At 39.6% G+C, this 17,321-nt stretch overlaps 2 protein-coding genes across 10 annotated transcripts in view; one reads left to right on the top strand and one right to left on the bottom strand.

Annotated features, from left to right (window-relative positions):
* The window catches only part of rapgef3 (Rap guanine nucleotide exchange factor (GEF) 3), a 44,119-nt gene extending 37,053 nt beyond the window's left edge, over positions 1-7,066 (bottom strand). For 2 of the 9 annotated variants that reach the window (XM_047806871.1, XM_047806873.1), the window contains exons 1-2: positions 6,924-7,066; positions 2,395-2,471 (exon numbers count right to left, since the gene is read on the bottom strand). In XM_047806871.1, the coding sequence (XP_047662827.1) occupies positions 2,395-2,457 (63 nt within the window). In that variant the 5' untranslated portion in view covers positions 2,458-2,471; positions 6,924-7,066. Of the gene's footprint in view, positions 1-1,362; positions 1,695-2,394; positions 2,472-6,923 lie in introns of those variants that run through there. The other 7 variants (XM_027144690.2, XM_047806872.1, XM_047806870.1 and 4 more) reach the window with 6 other exon arrangements.
* Positions 7,067-7,976: 910 nt separating this feature from the next.
* Positions 7,977-15,592, top strand: slc48a1a (solute carrier family 48 member 1a). Its single transcript, XM_027145124.1, is given in 3 exon segments — positions 7,977-8,019; positions 11,417-11,512; positions 15,462-15,592. Coding segments are annotated over 3 exon segments (270 nt in total).
* Positions 15,593-17,321: the final 1,729 nt, after the last annotated feature.

The following is a 17,321-nucleotide window of genomic DNA, read 5'->3' as shown; positions in this document are numbered from 1 at the left end:
TTATAGCTCCCTTTTTTTTTTTACAGGTGTTGCATGATATCACAATATCTGACCTGTTGCCATGTTAAAGTGACAAAGGAGGCCCGGAAGTTTACCATATAGTACTGTTTCTGTATAAATTTTTTTACTGTATTATCTGGGTCTTGTGAAAATGTTCTGTCTCCATTTCTTTAAAAGCTGCCCCAAAACTGATATTTGTGTGATACTTATAAGTCACTTGTGTGACTTATTTTGAGCCTTTTTTTATATTTCCAGCAATCAATTAAGGTAAAGATTTGTCATCAGTTAAGGCCATTTAAAATCAATGCTGAAAATCTTTAGTTTAGTTAGTTTAATCAACTGTAATTCACTGTATACACTGTATTTTCAGCCCCTAACACCTACTTAAATAATGACAATATTTCATTGTCACTACATTTGCAATGTGTTTTTATTTAGTCACAACATAATATCTTTAGCACATGAGCAATGCTATGGAAGCTCTGAAAGGGTTGAAGAATGAAACAAGTCGTATTCTTAGTTTGTAAATAAATTCCTCAGAGCTAATATTGGAGTAGATTAAAGCTAAGCAATGTAGTAAAAGAGTAAAACCAACAAATGTTGCTGAATTTAATACATAATATGCTGAATGTCAAATCTGTCAAAGAGCCAGACAGTGTTTCATGTTGAACTTAGAGGCAATCTGGGTCTTTGTGTGCAAAACATCTTGAACATTCATTTTCAAACGCGACTGTGACAATAAACAATGAGGTATAAATAGGAGTTTCTTAATACTTTTGGCCAGGCAACATACACACACACGCAAGCGCACACTTACACTTACACACACACACACACACACACACACACACACACACACACACACACACACACACACTCTCTCTCTCTCTCTCTCTCTCTCTCTCTCTCTCTCTCTCTCTCTCTCACACACACACACACACTCTCTCTCTCTCTCTCTCTCTCTCTCTCTCACACACACACACACACACACACACACACACACGCGCGCGCAACACACACACACACACACACACACACACACACACACACACACACACACACACACACACACACACACTTGCAAAGACAATGGAAAACACTGTGTTTCTAACCAGGCCCTGGCTGTTTTTGAGCTATATGCAGTACCTGGCGGATGTATTGTAAGACAATGGTAAGTATTACACCAAGTTTTATAACACCAACCAATAAACAAACAAACAAAATATAGAAAATCTAAAATGTAGTTAAATTCCTTTTCCATTTAAGTAACAAGTAATTATTTACACTAAAAAACGTTTAATAAAGAGTGAACTACGTTAGGTGAGGTTACATGACATGACATGACATTACACATATACCTACCCAGCTAATGCCCCTGATAGCCGCTTTCTCCACAGAATAGCGATCAGGAAACACTTGGTAATTGTAAGTCCGAAAGAGATGCATTTTTACATGGATTCGAGATCAAAAATTTGTATGAGAAAATCTGCAGTCGGACACACAGTAAAGCGAGTTATTTTGATACAGCCCGGTACACTCGTTACGCAGCCTGGAGAAATTCATCTCGTTTCCTACAGCACTGACCATGCATGCCGCTGCCACCTGACGTTCCTCTCGCGGGTGTATGTGCCTGCGTGCGTGTGAAAGCCTACAATCTCAAGCATATAGCACTTGGAACAGCCCACTCATTCCTCTACAGGAACAGACCCTCCCACAGGTCCACTTGAAACGTTAAAAAACAGCCAACAACAACAACCAATCCTAGATTTGATAGGGACTAATAATAATAATAATAATAATAATAATAATAATAATAATAATAATAATAATGATAATGAGACATTTTCTACTCTGATTGACAATTTACGGTAGCAGTCATCAAAAATCATCAATCATCAATTGATTTTATGCATTATGTTCCTGCCACTTTGACTGATTGTTTGGATAATTACGTGAATAACAAGAGGTACAGAAATTCTTATTAAAGTGGTGACTGTATATGTAAATATTAATAGTTATGCAACGGATAATAACCTTTAACACACCCTGTTTGTTTTGCTTCTTTGAGCCTTTCCCCCACTTTTTGCATATCTCTTATCTGTACCTTGCAGTGGTTGGGGGAATGGGGCGTGGGCATTTTGAGGGTTGCCTTGGTCTATGTTGCCTCATGAACATGTTTAAATATGAAGGTAATTCATGGAATAAACATCCTTTCCAATTGAGTCCTTTTCATAATAAAGACCACAGCCCACTACTCACTTTGTGTCCATGTGCAGAATTTGCCAAAGTACCAATAATAAGAGTAACCAGTGAGAAATGTGCAAAAATGTCAGCAAAAAATGTGTGTGTAAGTAGTGTGGTAAGTCTATTGTAGGTCATGCATAACTAGCATACCTTGTCAGGTGTTGTCCTCCTGAATTGGTGCAGTGCAGGCATTATGAGTGTTTCAGAAGACATGCCTGCAAAGGATGCTGGAAGGAGCAGTAAAAAGTAATAATTAATAAATTTGAAAAGAATCATTTTCAAATATAGACTAATAAGTTAATTAATGACTGATATTAATATTAATTATATATTAATGTTAGTTTCACCACAGAGGGCATTTTAATATATGCTGCATTAAAGTGCAGCAGTAATACAAAATATTTAGCTCAATAAAATTTAACTGTACAATAAACATTTTATGGAAGAAAATAATTATAACCAATATTATTACAAATTATAATAAATATATTTTTTTAATGTAATGTACGAATTGAAAATATACCGATAAACAGCAATTAACATTTATGCAATGCAACCTATTTTGAGGAATCAAAATACTAGCATTCAGACAAGTTATACCTTATACATATAAATGAGGAACATTGTGAAAAAACTGCACAGAACTCCAGACTAAGGGACAGTATACACTGGGTTAAAATTGTACCCCAACTAGCCAAAGGATGGCCCCTAGCTCGATAGGAATTTCACACATAGTATCTTGAGTTTAGACAGAGTTTATACAGAATAGTGCGAAGAACAAAATAAGTGTGGGTGGATGTGCCCTGTTGAAAAGAAGGGTCAGAGAAAATGGCCATATTATTTCAAGCTAGGATGTAAGGAAGGATGTAACTTGAAGTGGATGAGCTACAACAGAAGAAGAGTTCCACTCCTGTCAGTTAAGAACAAGAATCTGAGCCTGTCATGGGTACAGGCTTACCTATACTGGACTACAACGGTGGAAACTTGTAATTATCTGCCAGTCAGAGGAATGGTAATGAACATGAGTGATATGTCAAACTTCCTTCCTGTCAAAACAATGAAACAGTTATTTGAATTCCTTTTTGAGTAATTTGTAGGTCTAGCTACCTGTCAGCTGTGTAGGTCTAGCTAAATGTCACCTGTCTAGCTACTTTCTTCTCTAGCTAAATTAAGCCAGCTTGTTATCAGCTAATTTTGTCAACCTGACTGAATTACCCCCCCCCCCTTGTTTTGTCAGTAATTTAGTCATGGCAAATTCCTATCTATCAGGCATCCATCATATGACCACTAGTATCCTTGGGAGGGTGAAGGCTATTACGTGCTTCCTCTGAGGCAGTTGAAGCCAGCTAATCTTTTTTTAACTGCTGCTCATGCAAGGAATGCTGAGGACAAGATTACCAAATACATATTCACTTTGATTCACTTTTATTTATATAGCGCTTTTTAAATTTTATCATGGTAATTTTTAAGGAAACAATCAGAAAGCTTTACAAATATCTTGATGTAGCTATAAGACCCTAATTAGCAAGCCAGAGGTTACAGTGCTGTTAGGTCAAACTGTATTGAATGACAAAGGAATCAGTCAAGTCCAGAGGGTGAAAGCCACAGCAATTCTTTTTCTGTGCCTTGTTAGTGCAGATGATGTTGGGCCTACACACAAATCAGCTTAGAGTTTTCCTGTAACTGTAAATGTGTGAGGGTCATTGCCATATAAAAATCAGTTTTGGGTGAAGGAATTCCTTGTGACCTCCACGGGTGCGGTGTGTGTGTGTGTGGGGTGTTATCACTGTGGTTCATTTGTGATAAGGAGCATCACAAGATTGCCTTAAATCAGATAGCATGCTCTTGTCTTAAGGGTAAATTGCTGATCAATGGGCCACATTATATGAGTGGGTAAAGGCATAAAAACTAGTGAAACATCTATGTTTTTGTTGACAGCGTAATTGAATCAATGATGAAAATAAATGCACAATGTTGTAAATGAATAAAAAACACACAAAATCTCTTGTTAAGTTGGCAACACTAAAAATAAAGGCTTGCAATTCCCCCATTTAAGCAATAGACAAAGGTGTATATTGCAAAGGTGCAGATACTATAGTATAGAATCTTCTGAGAAATATTGTTAAAATAAGAAACTTCCTCAGGCTTTTGTCACTTCCAGTTTAGATTATTGCAGTGCCTTGACATGTGGAGAAACTGGAAAGTTTGGATGATGTAAAATACTCTCATGTATTCAATCAAGTGGCCAATTTGTGTAACAGCCTTTCCCTTAAAGTCCCTGTTTGCACTTCGCGCATGTTAGTAAGACTGCACCTAAATCAACCATTTATCGGATCATCAAGAACTTCAAGGAGAGAGGTTCAATTGTTTTTAAGAAGGCTTCAGGGAACCCAAGAAAGTCCAGCACCTTCTCCTAAAGTTGATAAAGCTGTGGGATTGGGACACCACCCATGCAGAGCTTGCTCAGGAATGGCAGCATGCAGGTGTAAGAGCATCTGCACACACAGTGATGTGAAGATTTTTGAAGGATGGCCTGGTGTTAAGAAGGGCAGCAAAGAAGCCAATTCTCCCCAGGAAAAACATCAAGGACAACTATTCTGCAAAAGGTACAGGATTGCACTGCTGAGAACTGGGGTGAAGTCATTTTCACTGAGGAATCCCCTTTCTGCTTGTCCGGAGAAGAAGAGGTGAGCTCTAACATCAGTCCTGTGTCATGCTAACAGTAAAGCATTATGAGATCATTCATGTGTGGGATTTCTTCTCAGCCAAGGGAGTGGGCTCACTCACAATTTTACCTAAGAACACAGTCATGAACAAGGAATGTTACAAAAACATTCTCTGAGATCAATTTCTAACCATCCATGAACAGTTTGGTGATGAACAATGTCTTTGCCAGCATGATGGAGCACATTGCCATAAAGCGATAGTGATAACTAAATGGCTTGGGAAATAAAACATCAAAATTCTGCGTCCGTGGCCAGGAAACAACACAGACCTTAATTGAGTAATTGTAGTCAATCCTCAAGAGACGGGTGGACAAACAAAAGCCAACAAATTCTGACAAACTCCAGACATTGATTATACAAGAATGGGATATTGGTAAACAGTATTGATGACCCAGAAGTTGATTGACAGCATGTCTGGCGAATTGCAGAGGTCTTGATAAAGTAGGGTCAACACTTTGATAATGTTAAAATAATGACTCTTTGCATAAACTTAATGTAATTGACAATCAATGCCTTTGACACGTTGCTTGTAATTTTATTTCAGTATACCGTAGTAAAATCTGACAAAAAGATCTAAAAAACACTGAAGCAGCAAACTTTGTGAAAATTAATATTTCTTTCATTCTCAAAACATTTGGCCACGGCTGTACAGTATATTGGAAAATCCTAGGCTGAGATCAAAACCTCTGAGCTTACAATTAAATACTTTATAAATAGGCTAATAAGGCCTTTGACATATACATGATCATATGATGAAACCTTGATTGAAGTTGTTTTAGAGTAAGAATCATTGGAATACTTACATACTGTATTACACTTCTATCATTGATTAGTAGGATATTAATTATTATCTTTTGAAGTCAGATAATTAATAACATATATCAGAGTTAGTTAAAACGTGCATAAACCTTCAGCTATCTCTCTTTCTGTCCTTGGTTATAGAAGTTAATAAACTGTAGTTCTATATTTTAATCCTAGAGTGCCATCCACAAGAGAATAGGCTGCCTTCTGAGTCTTATCTTTCTCTGATTTCTTGCTCTTGTCATCAGGGAATTTTTCCTTGCCACCATCACATCTGGGATAAATTTAGAACTTTAATTTAAAATTTTATATCAAGATTTCTTTGAGCTGCTTTGGGATAATGTCCAGCGTTAATATATAAAAAAAGTTAAATGTAAAACTGAATTGAATTTGTGTAAATGCATACATGCACACAGTTCCTATGGGAGTGGGATTTCCTGTACCACTTCACCAACTGGTTGGAATGGTTTTCTCATTGTCTTCTCAACAGTACTTTCTCAACAGTAATTTCTCAACAATACTGTCTCTGTACAGTTGTTTGAGGCATTTAGAAGGCATGCACATGAACAAGTGCTCAGATGCATACATAGATACATTAAAATTATGCACACAACAGACTCATAAAGTCTCCTCTTCACTTTAGAACATGTAATACAAATAATAATAAATCTGTTGTTTCTCTAGTGAAAAATTACTTTTTCTATTTTCTTCCTAATTAAAACCCATTGCCAGCTAAAGTTAGCTGTTTATATCAGTTAAGTTGTAGAAATTACACAGACAGATAAGGATGTTGAAGCGATACTTTACTGTTCTTTACTGCTCTCATCTTGGCTATCAAACACTGTTTCCTGTATTTCAGTTATGTGGGTATAAATCAATTTCTGTTATGTATAATGCATTAGAACATTACAAAACTAATCTTAATTTTCTAATCAATTGTACAAATACCATATTGCGTACCAAGCTATGCCAGATTTAATGTCCTGGAGAAAAACTCCTGAAGGAATTCCAATAAACACACACACACACACACACACACATACACACACACACACACACACACACACACACACACACACACACACACACACCAATAAAACTTGCACTCAGACACAAAGAATATGACTTGATGAACTTTAAATGTATACTTACAACTCTGTTAGGTAGTCTTTTTCTTTTTTCACTCTTTCTTTTTCACCTTTAAACTTTCTGCTGTTTGTCTTTTTTCTTTTGTTTTCTATTTGCTCTCTACTTGTGGTTTGGTAGATCATCAGAGAATGCATCTGCCTTTTGATTTCTTGTGAGTGAAAGTAAAACACTTACCAACTTCCTGCCATGCACTGATTGGCCATGTGAAGTGCTTCCTGGGGCTCTGTGAATGTATGCACCTCTGTGTAAATGCATGTCACAAATTACTATCATTTAAGCTTCCCGTTACTTGTTTTACACATCTTGAGCATCCTTTACAAATCAAAGGAAGTAGGGCATAAGCATAAGCTCTATATGCTTAGTACAGTACATAGGCCAATAATTGATTAGTAATCAATAAGTTATTATTGAGTATAATATGGAGAACTACTGTATGCATAAATCGACTGTATTCATGATAATGTTATTGAACAATACTTGTTAAATTACAGCATTGCCATGAATTAGCTTGGGCAACATCAACAGTAAGGTGCGTTTAAATTACATAAAATCTAGACACTAGATATATTCAATTGTGGTCACTGCAGGAATAGAATCATCAAAGCACTTAAACAAGCGCAAAGGAAATAAATCTTTTTGCATGTGTGTACAGTATGTGCTTTGCAAGGATCATTAATAATTGGCTATTTATTAAATAAATATTAATAATAATTAATAATTTTAAATACAGTAGTATTAATATGTAGCAGTAGTATAAAAATATAGCAAATCAAAAAGTAAAATATTTAATTAATAAAATATACAATTTAATTAATTAAAAATAAATATCTAGTCAAAAAGCAGTTCATATCTTTAATAGAAAGAAAGAAAGAATAAAGTCAGTAACGTTCTTTTGAGAAACACATGAATCATTAAGTTTTGCAAGGCACTATATTATTATTATTATTATTATTATTATTATTATTATATAGTGGTAATGCTTATATTATGCGTATATATAATGCGTATATTAAACTGTACATGACGCTATACATTTTAAGTATAACAAGATTGTAAATGTGTCAATCAGCTGTATGGTTTGGTCTTTACCGGCTATCAGGTCTGTGCTTAACTCAGAGTTTGTGCTGACCCATTAGTTCCTCAGGAGCTCTCGGTTACACTATTATAAACTGTTGTAGAAAGGACATTATTTATATTTACACTATTTACTGTAGAGTGTCACCCAAATGAGGATGGGTTCCCTTCTGAGCCTGAGCTGGTGCGGGAGGTTGAGAGATACCGACTAGATATACCGACTTGGGCTCTGGAATCCAACTCCTTGAGAGAGGCTGGACTCTCTACTACTCTGGAGTTGCCCATGGTGAGAGGTGGCGGGCTGGTGTGGGCTTGCTCATAGCCCCACAGCTCAGCAGCCATGTGTTGTAGTTCACCCCGGTGAACGAGAGGGTCGTTTCCCTGCGCCTTTGGTTCGGGGATGGGTCTCTCATGGTTATTTGTGCTTATGGGCCAAATGGCACTGTAGAGTACCCGACCTTCTTGGCGTGTCTGGAAGGGGAGCTGGAAAGTGCTCCGACCAGGGACTCTGTCGTTCTACTGGGGGACTTCAACGCTCACGTGGGCAGTGACAGTGACACCTGGAGGGGCGTGATTGGGAGGAACGGCCCCCCCGACCTGAACCCGAGTGGTGTTCTTTTATTGGACTTCTGTGCTAGTCACAGTTTGTCCATAACGAACACCATGTTCAAGCATAAGGGTGTCCATCAGTACACATGGCACCAGGACACCCTAGGTTGGAAGTCGATGATCGACTTTGTGGTTGTTTCATCTGACCTCCGGCCGTATGTCTTGGACACTCGGGTAAAGAGAGGGGCGGAGCTGTCAACTGATCACCACCTGGTGTTGAGTTGGATCCGATGGCGGGGGAGGAAGTTGGACAGACTTGGCAGACCCAAACGTACTGTGAGGGTCTGCTGGGAACGTTTGACAGAGTCTCCGGTCAGAGAGATCTTCAACTCCCACCTCCGGCAGAGCTTCAACCAGATCCCGAGGGACGTTGGAGACATTGAGTCCGAGTAGACCATGTTCTCCACCTCCATTGTCGACGTGGCTGCTCGGAGCTGTGGCCTTAAGGTCTCCGGTGCCTGTCGTGGTGGCAATCCCCGAACACGGTGGTGGACCCCGGAAGTAAGGGATGCCATCAAGCTGAAGAAAGAGTCCTATCGAGCCTGGTTGGCTTGGGGGACTCCGGAGGCAGCTGATAGGTACCGAAGGGCCAAGCAAGCTTCAGCCCGGGTGGTTACGGAGGCAAAAACTCGGATCTGGGAGGAGTTCGGTGAGGCCATAGAGAAAGACTATCGGTTGGCCTCGAAGAAATTCTGGCAAACCGTCCGGCGCCTCAGGAGGGGGAAGCAGTGCCCTGCTCACACTGTTTACAGTGGGAGTGGGAATCTGCTGACTTCGACTGGGGACATCCTCGGATGGTGGAAGGAATACTTCGAGGTTCTCCTCAACCCCACCGACCGTATTCCACTGCGGAAGCAGAGGGCTGGGGCTCAGTTGTGGACTCATCGATTCCTCAAGCTGAGGTCACTGAGGTAGTTGAGAAGGTCCTCAGTGGCAAGGCACCGGGGGTGGATGAGATCCACCCTGAGTACCTCAAGTCTCTGGATGTTGTGGGGCTGTCTTGGTTGACACGCCTCTGCAACATCACGTGGCTCTGGACTGGCAGACTGGGGTGGTGGTCCCTCTGTTACAACTATAGGGGGATCACACTCCTCAGCTTCCCTGGAAAAGTCTATGCCAGGGTACTGGAAAGGAGAATTTGGCCGATAGTCAAACCTCAGATTCAGGAAGAACAATGCGGGTTTCGTCCCGGTCGTGGAACACTGGACCATCTCTGTACCCTTGCCAGGTTGCTGGAGGGTTCATGGGAGTTTGCCCAACCAGTTCACATGTGTTTTGTGGATCTGAAAAAGGCTTTCGACTGTGTCCCTCGTGGTGACCTGTGGGGGGTGCTCTGGGAGTATGGGGTCCGGGGCCCTCTGTTAAGGGCTGTTCGGTCCCTATATGACTGGAGCAGGAGTTTGGTTCGCATTGCCGGCAGTAAGTCAGATTTGTTCCCGGTGCATGTTGGACTCCAGCAGGGCTGCCCTTTGTCACCGGTCCTGTTCATTACTTATATGGACAGGATTTCTAGGCACAGTATGGGGCCGGAGGGAGTCCGGTTTGGGGACCACAGGATTTCGTCTCTGCTTTTTGCCGATGATGTTGTCCTGCTGGCTTCCTCAAACCAGGACCTTCAGCATGCACTGGGACGGTTTCAGCCGAGTGTGAAGCGGCAGGGATGAGAATCAGCACCTCCAAGTCCGAGGCCATGGTTCTCAGTCGGAAAAGGGTGGCTTGCCCCCTTCAGGTTGGTGGAGAGCTACTGCCTCAAGTGGAGGAGTTTAAGTATCTTGGGGTCTCGTTTACGAGTGAGGGAAGGATGGAGCGGGAGATCGAAAGGCGGATTGGTGTATCTTCTGCAGTGATACGGTCGATATACCGATCTGTTGTGGTGAAGAAAGGCCACAAGGCGAAGCTCTCTATTTACCGGTCGATCTATGTTCCTACCCTCACCTATGTTCATGAGCTTTGGGTCATGACTGAAAGGACGAGATCCCGGATACAGGCGGCTGAAATGAGTTTCCTCCGCAGGGTGGCTGGGCGCTCCCTTAGAGATAGGATGAGGAGCTCGGTCACTCGGGAGGAGCTCAGAGTAGAGCCGCTGCTCCTCCACATCGAGAGGAGTCAGCTGAGGTGGCTCGGGCATCTGTTTCGGATGCCTCCTGGACGCCTCCCTGGGGAGGTGTTCCGGGCATGTCCAACTGGGAGGAGGCCCCGGGGAAGACCTAGGACACGCTGGAGGGACTATGTCTCTCGGCTGGCCTGGGAACGCCTCGGTATTCCCCCGGAAGAGCTGGAGGAAGTGTCTGGGGAGAGGGAAGTCTGGGCATCCCTGCTTAGACTGCTGCCCCGTCCCCGGATAAGCGGTAGAAGATGGATGGATGGATGGATGGATGGATGGATAGATGGATGGATGGATGGATGGATGGATTTTTCTAAAATTGCAAGAACCAAAAAATTACCTTTCCAGTGAATGCTGTATGAAGGATAAACGGTAACTTTTGCCATATCACCTTTCAGCACTAATAATTATTTTTGGAGTTTGTTCACCTTGGAGAGAATAAATGCATTTGCTAAACATACTGTTTAAACTTCTAGAACCTGAAATGGCTGTGAACAATATCAACCCCAGAATGCCATGTCTCCATATTACGATATGTATAATAAATGAAGCATGTTGAAAAAAGAAAACTGCTATATATTTATAGCCATTCTGTAAAGGTTAAGCATGTTACTGTACATGTTAATGGAAATACAGTAAGATGCTGTTGGAAATTACCTGTAAATCGACAGCAAAGGGATGGAGTAAAGTGTGTGTTGTGTGTTTTCAGGAGTGCTAGCCCTTTGGGTGCTGCTAACACACATAATGTAGCTTCAGGAATACTTGGGCACATGGCTGAAGGGACTTAAACTCTTCATTGATCATTAGATTTGTTTATGATCTGAATCCATGCAAGAACCCTTGTAGAGAGTGTAATGTTTGTTAAACAATAAATGAGACAACACACGCTGGCTCTAGAACTCACATGCTTTCTTTACTTCCTAGTTCTTCTACATGTATGAGTCACGTGCTTAGTGACGTTGCACTCTTACGTCACTATGTATTACACTTACAGTACATTCATTACATCCCCCTTTTTTTTAAAAATAAAAACAGTTCTCAACATTAAATAATGCATCAATCAACACAAACATTGTTCCTTAACTATATAACTAATTTACTCTGATGCATTTACTTCAGCAACTGTTTTAGTGCATTTTAAAGTCTCTGAATCTTGTATGAACTTTAACCTCTCTCCCAGATCTTGTGATGATAATCGGCTGGTTCTCACAAGATTTTTCTTGATGTGTTGGTAGCACAGCAGGTAAGTCTGGAGTCATTTCACTTTCCAGGTTTGCATTAGTTCTTGACTCACTGTCACAATCATCTCGATCACTTCTGGATTGAAACTCTTGTTCTTTTGTCTTTAACAGGTGCCTTCTTTTTCTTCTGTAAATCCTTCCATCAGGTGTGCAAAAAATGTATGACCTTGGAGAATCATGTTTCTTCAGAACTGTTGCAGGATTGCAAATTCGTCCTTGCTGTATCCTCACTTTGTCTCCTGGTGACATGTCTGGCAATTGATTTGCGTTTTTGTCATAATAAAGTTTCTGTTTTGACTGTCTGTTGCTGAGTTTTTCTTGAATTTGTTTACTTCCTTTTGGAGCCAATAGTGTGGTGGAAGTTGACAATTTAGTTTTCAACCTTCTGCCCATTAGTAGTTGTGCTGGTGACATACCAATGCCATCTGGGGGAGTATTGCGTTATTCCAACAACGCAATATATGGATCTCCATGGTCACTTTGTGACTTCGTAAGTCATGCAATGATAACACTTCTGCTCGTAGTGTCATTCAGCTTTGCTATCTCTGGAAACTTGGAGTAGTAATCCACACACAGTAAATACTCAGAACCATTGCGATGAAACAAATCAGTACCAACCTTTTCCCATGGTCTGTTAGGCAATGAATGAGGTATTAATGGTTCATTTGTGTGACTATTTCGATGAGTGTTGCATATGGGACATTGTGAAACCATTTTCTCAATTTGAGCTGACATGCCTGGTCAATATATGATGTCTCTTGCTCTTTCCTTACATTTCACGATGCCCAAATGTGACTCATGAATTCTGTCCAGCATTTCACTTCTCATTTTGTTTGGAATTATGAGTTTTGCAGCTTTGAACATCAGCTCTGATGTGTAGCTGAGTTCCTCTTTAAATGTCCAATATTTCTGAACATCTTTGTGCACTGAACTTTTTTCTGCAGGCCATCGTTTCATGACATATTCTTTCAGTTTCTGCATTTCAGGATCTTCAGCTGTTGCTTTTATGAACTCTTTCAGTTTCTCTCCAGACACAGGTAGCTGTGGTGTGACATAGTTTACCTCTAACTCCTCTTCAAGCAGGTCTTCTGTGTGTTCATCAAGGTACGCATGACAATGCATCTGCTATGTGCATCTGTGTGCCCGGCTTGTATGTAACATTTTGATTGCACCTTTGGAGTCTGAAAAACATCCTTTGCAGCCTCAGTGGTGTCTGATGTAGAGGTTTTTTGAATATGCTCTCAGGTGGCTTGTGATCGCTTTCTACTTGAATGTCTCTGCCATATATGTATTGGTGGAACTTTTCACATACAGTACATATACATTTGCAAGTAGTTCCTTCTCGATTTGAGCATACCGACGCTGGCAATATGTGAGCGCTCTTGATCTATTTGCTATAGGTCTGTCATCTTGTAGTAAAACTGCACCCATGCCTTCTACTGACAATGTTAATGGCTTTTTGACATCATAGAATTTCAAGGTTGGAGAATTCCGTGCTAAAGCTTTGAGCCTCTGAAAACTTTTCTCTTGTTCACTTCCCCAGGACCATTCCACGTCATTTTCTAGCAGCTGTCTGATTGGAGCACTTACATCTGCCAAGTTGGGAATGAACTTGGCTAAATACTGCAACATACCCAGAAATCTTTGTAGCCCTTGCTTGTAGCTCTAACTTTCTCTTCATCTGGTTTCAGTCCATTTGCTGTAAGTACATGACCGATATACTTGATTTGTGATGTTCTAATCTCACATTTATTTTTGTTTGTAAGTAGAGGATAGTGTTCAAGTTTGATTGCCTTATTTAAATCTTGTGGGTCGCGGCATATGCGAATTTTGTCTGGCTTGACAATTGTTACCATGCTGCTTACCCAATCAGTTGGCTCTGTTTGTCTTACTATTACTTTCATATCTTCCATCCGGTGCAATTCTTCAATTATTTTTTCTTTCAGTGCAACTGGAACTTTTCTTGGAACATGAATAACAGGCTTTATTGATGGATCAAATTGAATACGATGATATCCTGGCATGCATCCTAGTGCACTGAACAGATCTTCAAACTCTTTCAGAATGTCATCATCACTAGCAGACAGTTCCTTTTTATCATGCCTAATGTCTGACATGTGGCTCTTCCTAATATTGCAGGAGCATCTTTTTCCACAATCTGGAACAGAATCTTGTGATTTTGACCTTTGTACTCACAGGTTAGCTGTTTCTGTCCCAATTGTGACATTTGGTGTCCAGAGTATGTAGTTAACTTGCATGTGGATTTTAGCAGCTTGTCCATTATGTTCAGTGATTTAAAATTTTTTAATGAGACAACGTTGCATTCTGCACTGGTGTCCAACTTCTCGTTTCCAATTTCACGTGTTTGCCTCTTATCTTGAGCACTTCAGACCAATCTTCTTTTTTATGGAATTCAGTAGTGACAGACGTTTTTTAGCTTGTTTCTCTGAACTTCTAGTGTGCCCAGAAACATATTTTTGTCACCTTCCTCTGTCTGTTCAAGCGTGTGCATTTTACTGGGGTGTTTTTGCTCATTTTTGCACATTTTTGCGAAGTGGTTCTTTTTATTACATTGTCTGCATGTTGTCCATAGGCAGGGCATTTTCTCTGTTCGTGTTTATAACCACATCTGCTGCATTTTATGTCTTCACACGAATCACTCCTTACTGGCACATTCTTGTTGATTTTTTGCATAATTTTCACAGTTTTGATCTTGTGCATGTCTACTTCATCATTTAGTGCTTTTACTTGGCTAGACGTTATTTCTTTAGCCCGACAAATGTCCACAGCTTTTGCTAATGCGAGATCTGCTTCTCTTAGCAATCTGGCTCGTACTGTGTCATTTCTTATGCCACAAACAATTCTGTCTCTAATTAGTGAATCATGCAATTCTCCAAACTCGCAGTCTTTTGCCTTGTTCTTTAGCTCTGTGACGTAGGCATCAATATTCTGTGATGGTCCTTGAGCCCTCGTGAAGAACATGTGAAGTATATAAGTTAGGTTTTTTCTCGGTTCACAATAGTTTCTAAATTTCTGTTTGAGAACATTGATATTGTCCTTCTCATCTTCCTGAAATTCAAAAGTATTGCAAACTTTTATTGCATCCTCACCCGTGACGTGCAGAAACGTGGCACACTGCACTTTTTCAGATTTTTCTGTGATACCGCTAGCCGTTAGGAACAAGTCAAATTTTTGTATCCAAATCTTCTAGTTTTCGGAAAGATTTCCATGTAAAATTAGGTTTGAAGGTTGCTGTAACTGTGCCATTCTTTTTTAGATGCACTCACAACTTCTGACACCATGTAATGTTGTTTGTTATACAATAAATGAGATGACACAAGCTGGCTCTAGAACTCACATGCTTACTTTACTTCCTAGTTCTTCTACATGTATGAGTCACGTGCTTAGTGATGTTGCACTCTTATGTCACTACGTATTACACTTACATACATTACAGAGAGGACCCTATGTACAGACCCTAATCTGACCTGATTTTATTCCCTGCATAATCAGACACCAAGATTTTTTACCTGTCCTGTGTGTGGAGCTTCTTGACACTGACATGGGTGTTTCTTCTTTGCTTGTATTCTTATCGTTACAATCAAAAGTTAGCAAGGCTCACCAAACAGGAATACATGAAATAGTTTTTCTTTCACGTTAATGCAACCATTGATACATATAAACTGAACAGTTAGACTGTCACTCAGATAACAGAAGCTTCCAGAAACCATCAGCAGAGGCTTCCTGCATCTATGCATTACATTATTTTTACATTTAAGTGTATATACAGTAGGTGTTGCCTGGTTAATAATATTCTGTTGAATATTTAATGTTTTATTTATAAAACCTTTATTTCTGTGTTTGCACAGCAAAATTCATTTTCTGGTTTAATTGTATGTTTTTGGCACAATGCGACAAAATCCAGAGATCACCTAATTCTGACTCATTCTCATATGTTCTGGTGTTTGTTTGTTTTTTTTGTAAAAATTGTATTTTATATTTTGTAGCAACTACACAATGTTACACTTAGACATTAGTGAAAAGTCATCTAGAAAAAAAAATCTTTATCTGTGTATTGAATTTTTATTTGTGTAACATGGTACAATTACATACAAATACAACAATGCACGCGGTTTAAAATAGCGTATACCCGGAAGTAAAATGAAAGTTTAAGTATTCCGGTGAAGTTTCCCTCTGGTGGTTCGGAGGAGGAATCGCGGGGTTGTAGTGTTTCACTGTAATTCTGCTGTATAGTTTTGTAGAAGCCAACATTCTGTTTTACGATTTAATTAATGGTGCTTGCAAAGCAACATTCTTGTTATTCTGCATACTTATTAATGTGCTTGCTAAAGCACATTCTTATTCTATTGCATACTTATTAATGGTGCTTGCAAAGCATCATTATTGTTATTCTGCATACTTCTTCTTCTTCTTCTTCTTCTTCTTCTTCTTCTTCTTCTTCTTCTTCTTCTTCTTCTTATTATTATTATTATTATTATTATTAATGGTGTTTGCAAAGCATCATTATTGTTATTCTGCATACTTATTATTATTAATGGTGCTTGCAAAGCATCATTATTGTTATTCGGCATACTTATTAATGGTGCTTGCAAAGCATCATTATTGTTATTCTGCATACTTATTATTATTATTAATGTGCTTGCAAAGCACATTCTTATTCTCTTGCATACTTATTATTATTAATGTGCTTGCTAAAGCACATTCTTATTCTCTTGCATACTTATTATTATTATTATTATTATTATTATTATTATTATTATGGACACTTTTTCGGCGCGTAACTTGTCCCACAGCTTTTGTCCTGGACCCATAAATGAGGTGTCAAATCGACCGGCTCATTGAGGAGAGGTGTGCTATCTATTTTGTAAGCGATCAGAATTCCAGAATTCCCAGTATGGAAGCTCAAAGGGGTGTTTTTTCCCCATAGACTTGAATGGGGAATCTCTCTGTAGATGTGCTAACATCCAATAGAGGGCAGCAGACACCAGTGAATCTGTCAGATCACACAACGTTGGAAGAAAAAGATCAAGGACGGAAGTACATTTTTCGGTCAGAAACGCGTTTTGGATTAAAGCGTTTTGGATTAAAAGGCTTACATATTCCAGTTCCTTAGACTCTTGGGGATTTTTTTACAAGCATTTGTTTTGGAAAATATTACCCCAGTGAAGAAAGGTAAGCGCCGCCAATTTCCGGTGACTATCAACTTGGATTAAATTAGTATGATGGCTATAAATCATATTATGCTTTGTGTGTGGGCTTAATAAAATCCTGAGAGTCTAAGCTTTCAAACAATACAACATTTAACCGTGTATTTAATGCTTAAAACTAGTGGTGGCATGCCGTGGACAGCAC

Source organism: Tachysurus fulvidraco, chromosome 23, assembly GCF_022655615.1.
Source record: "Tachysurus fulvidraco isolate hzauxx_2018 chromosome 23, HZAU_PFXX_2.0, whole genome shotgun sequence".
In the NCBI taxonomy this organism is placed as follows: Eukaryota; Metazoa; Chordata; class Actinopteri; order Siluriformes; family Bagridae; genus Tachysurus; species Tachysurus fulvidraco.
The sequence above is the reverse complement of the archived record's forward strand: the minus strand, read 5'-3'. Positions and strand labels throughout refer to the sequence as shown.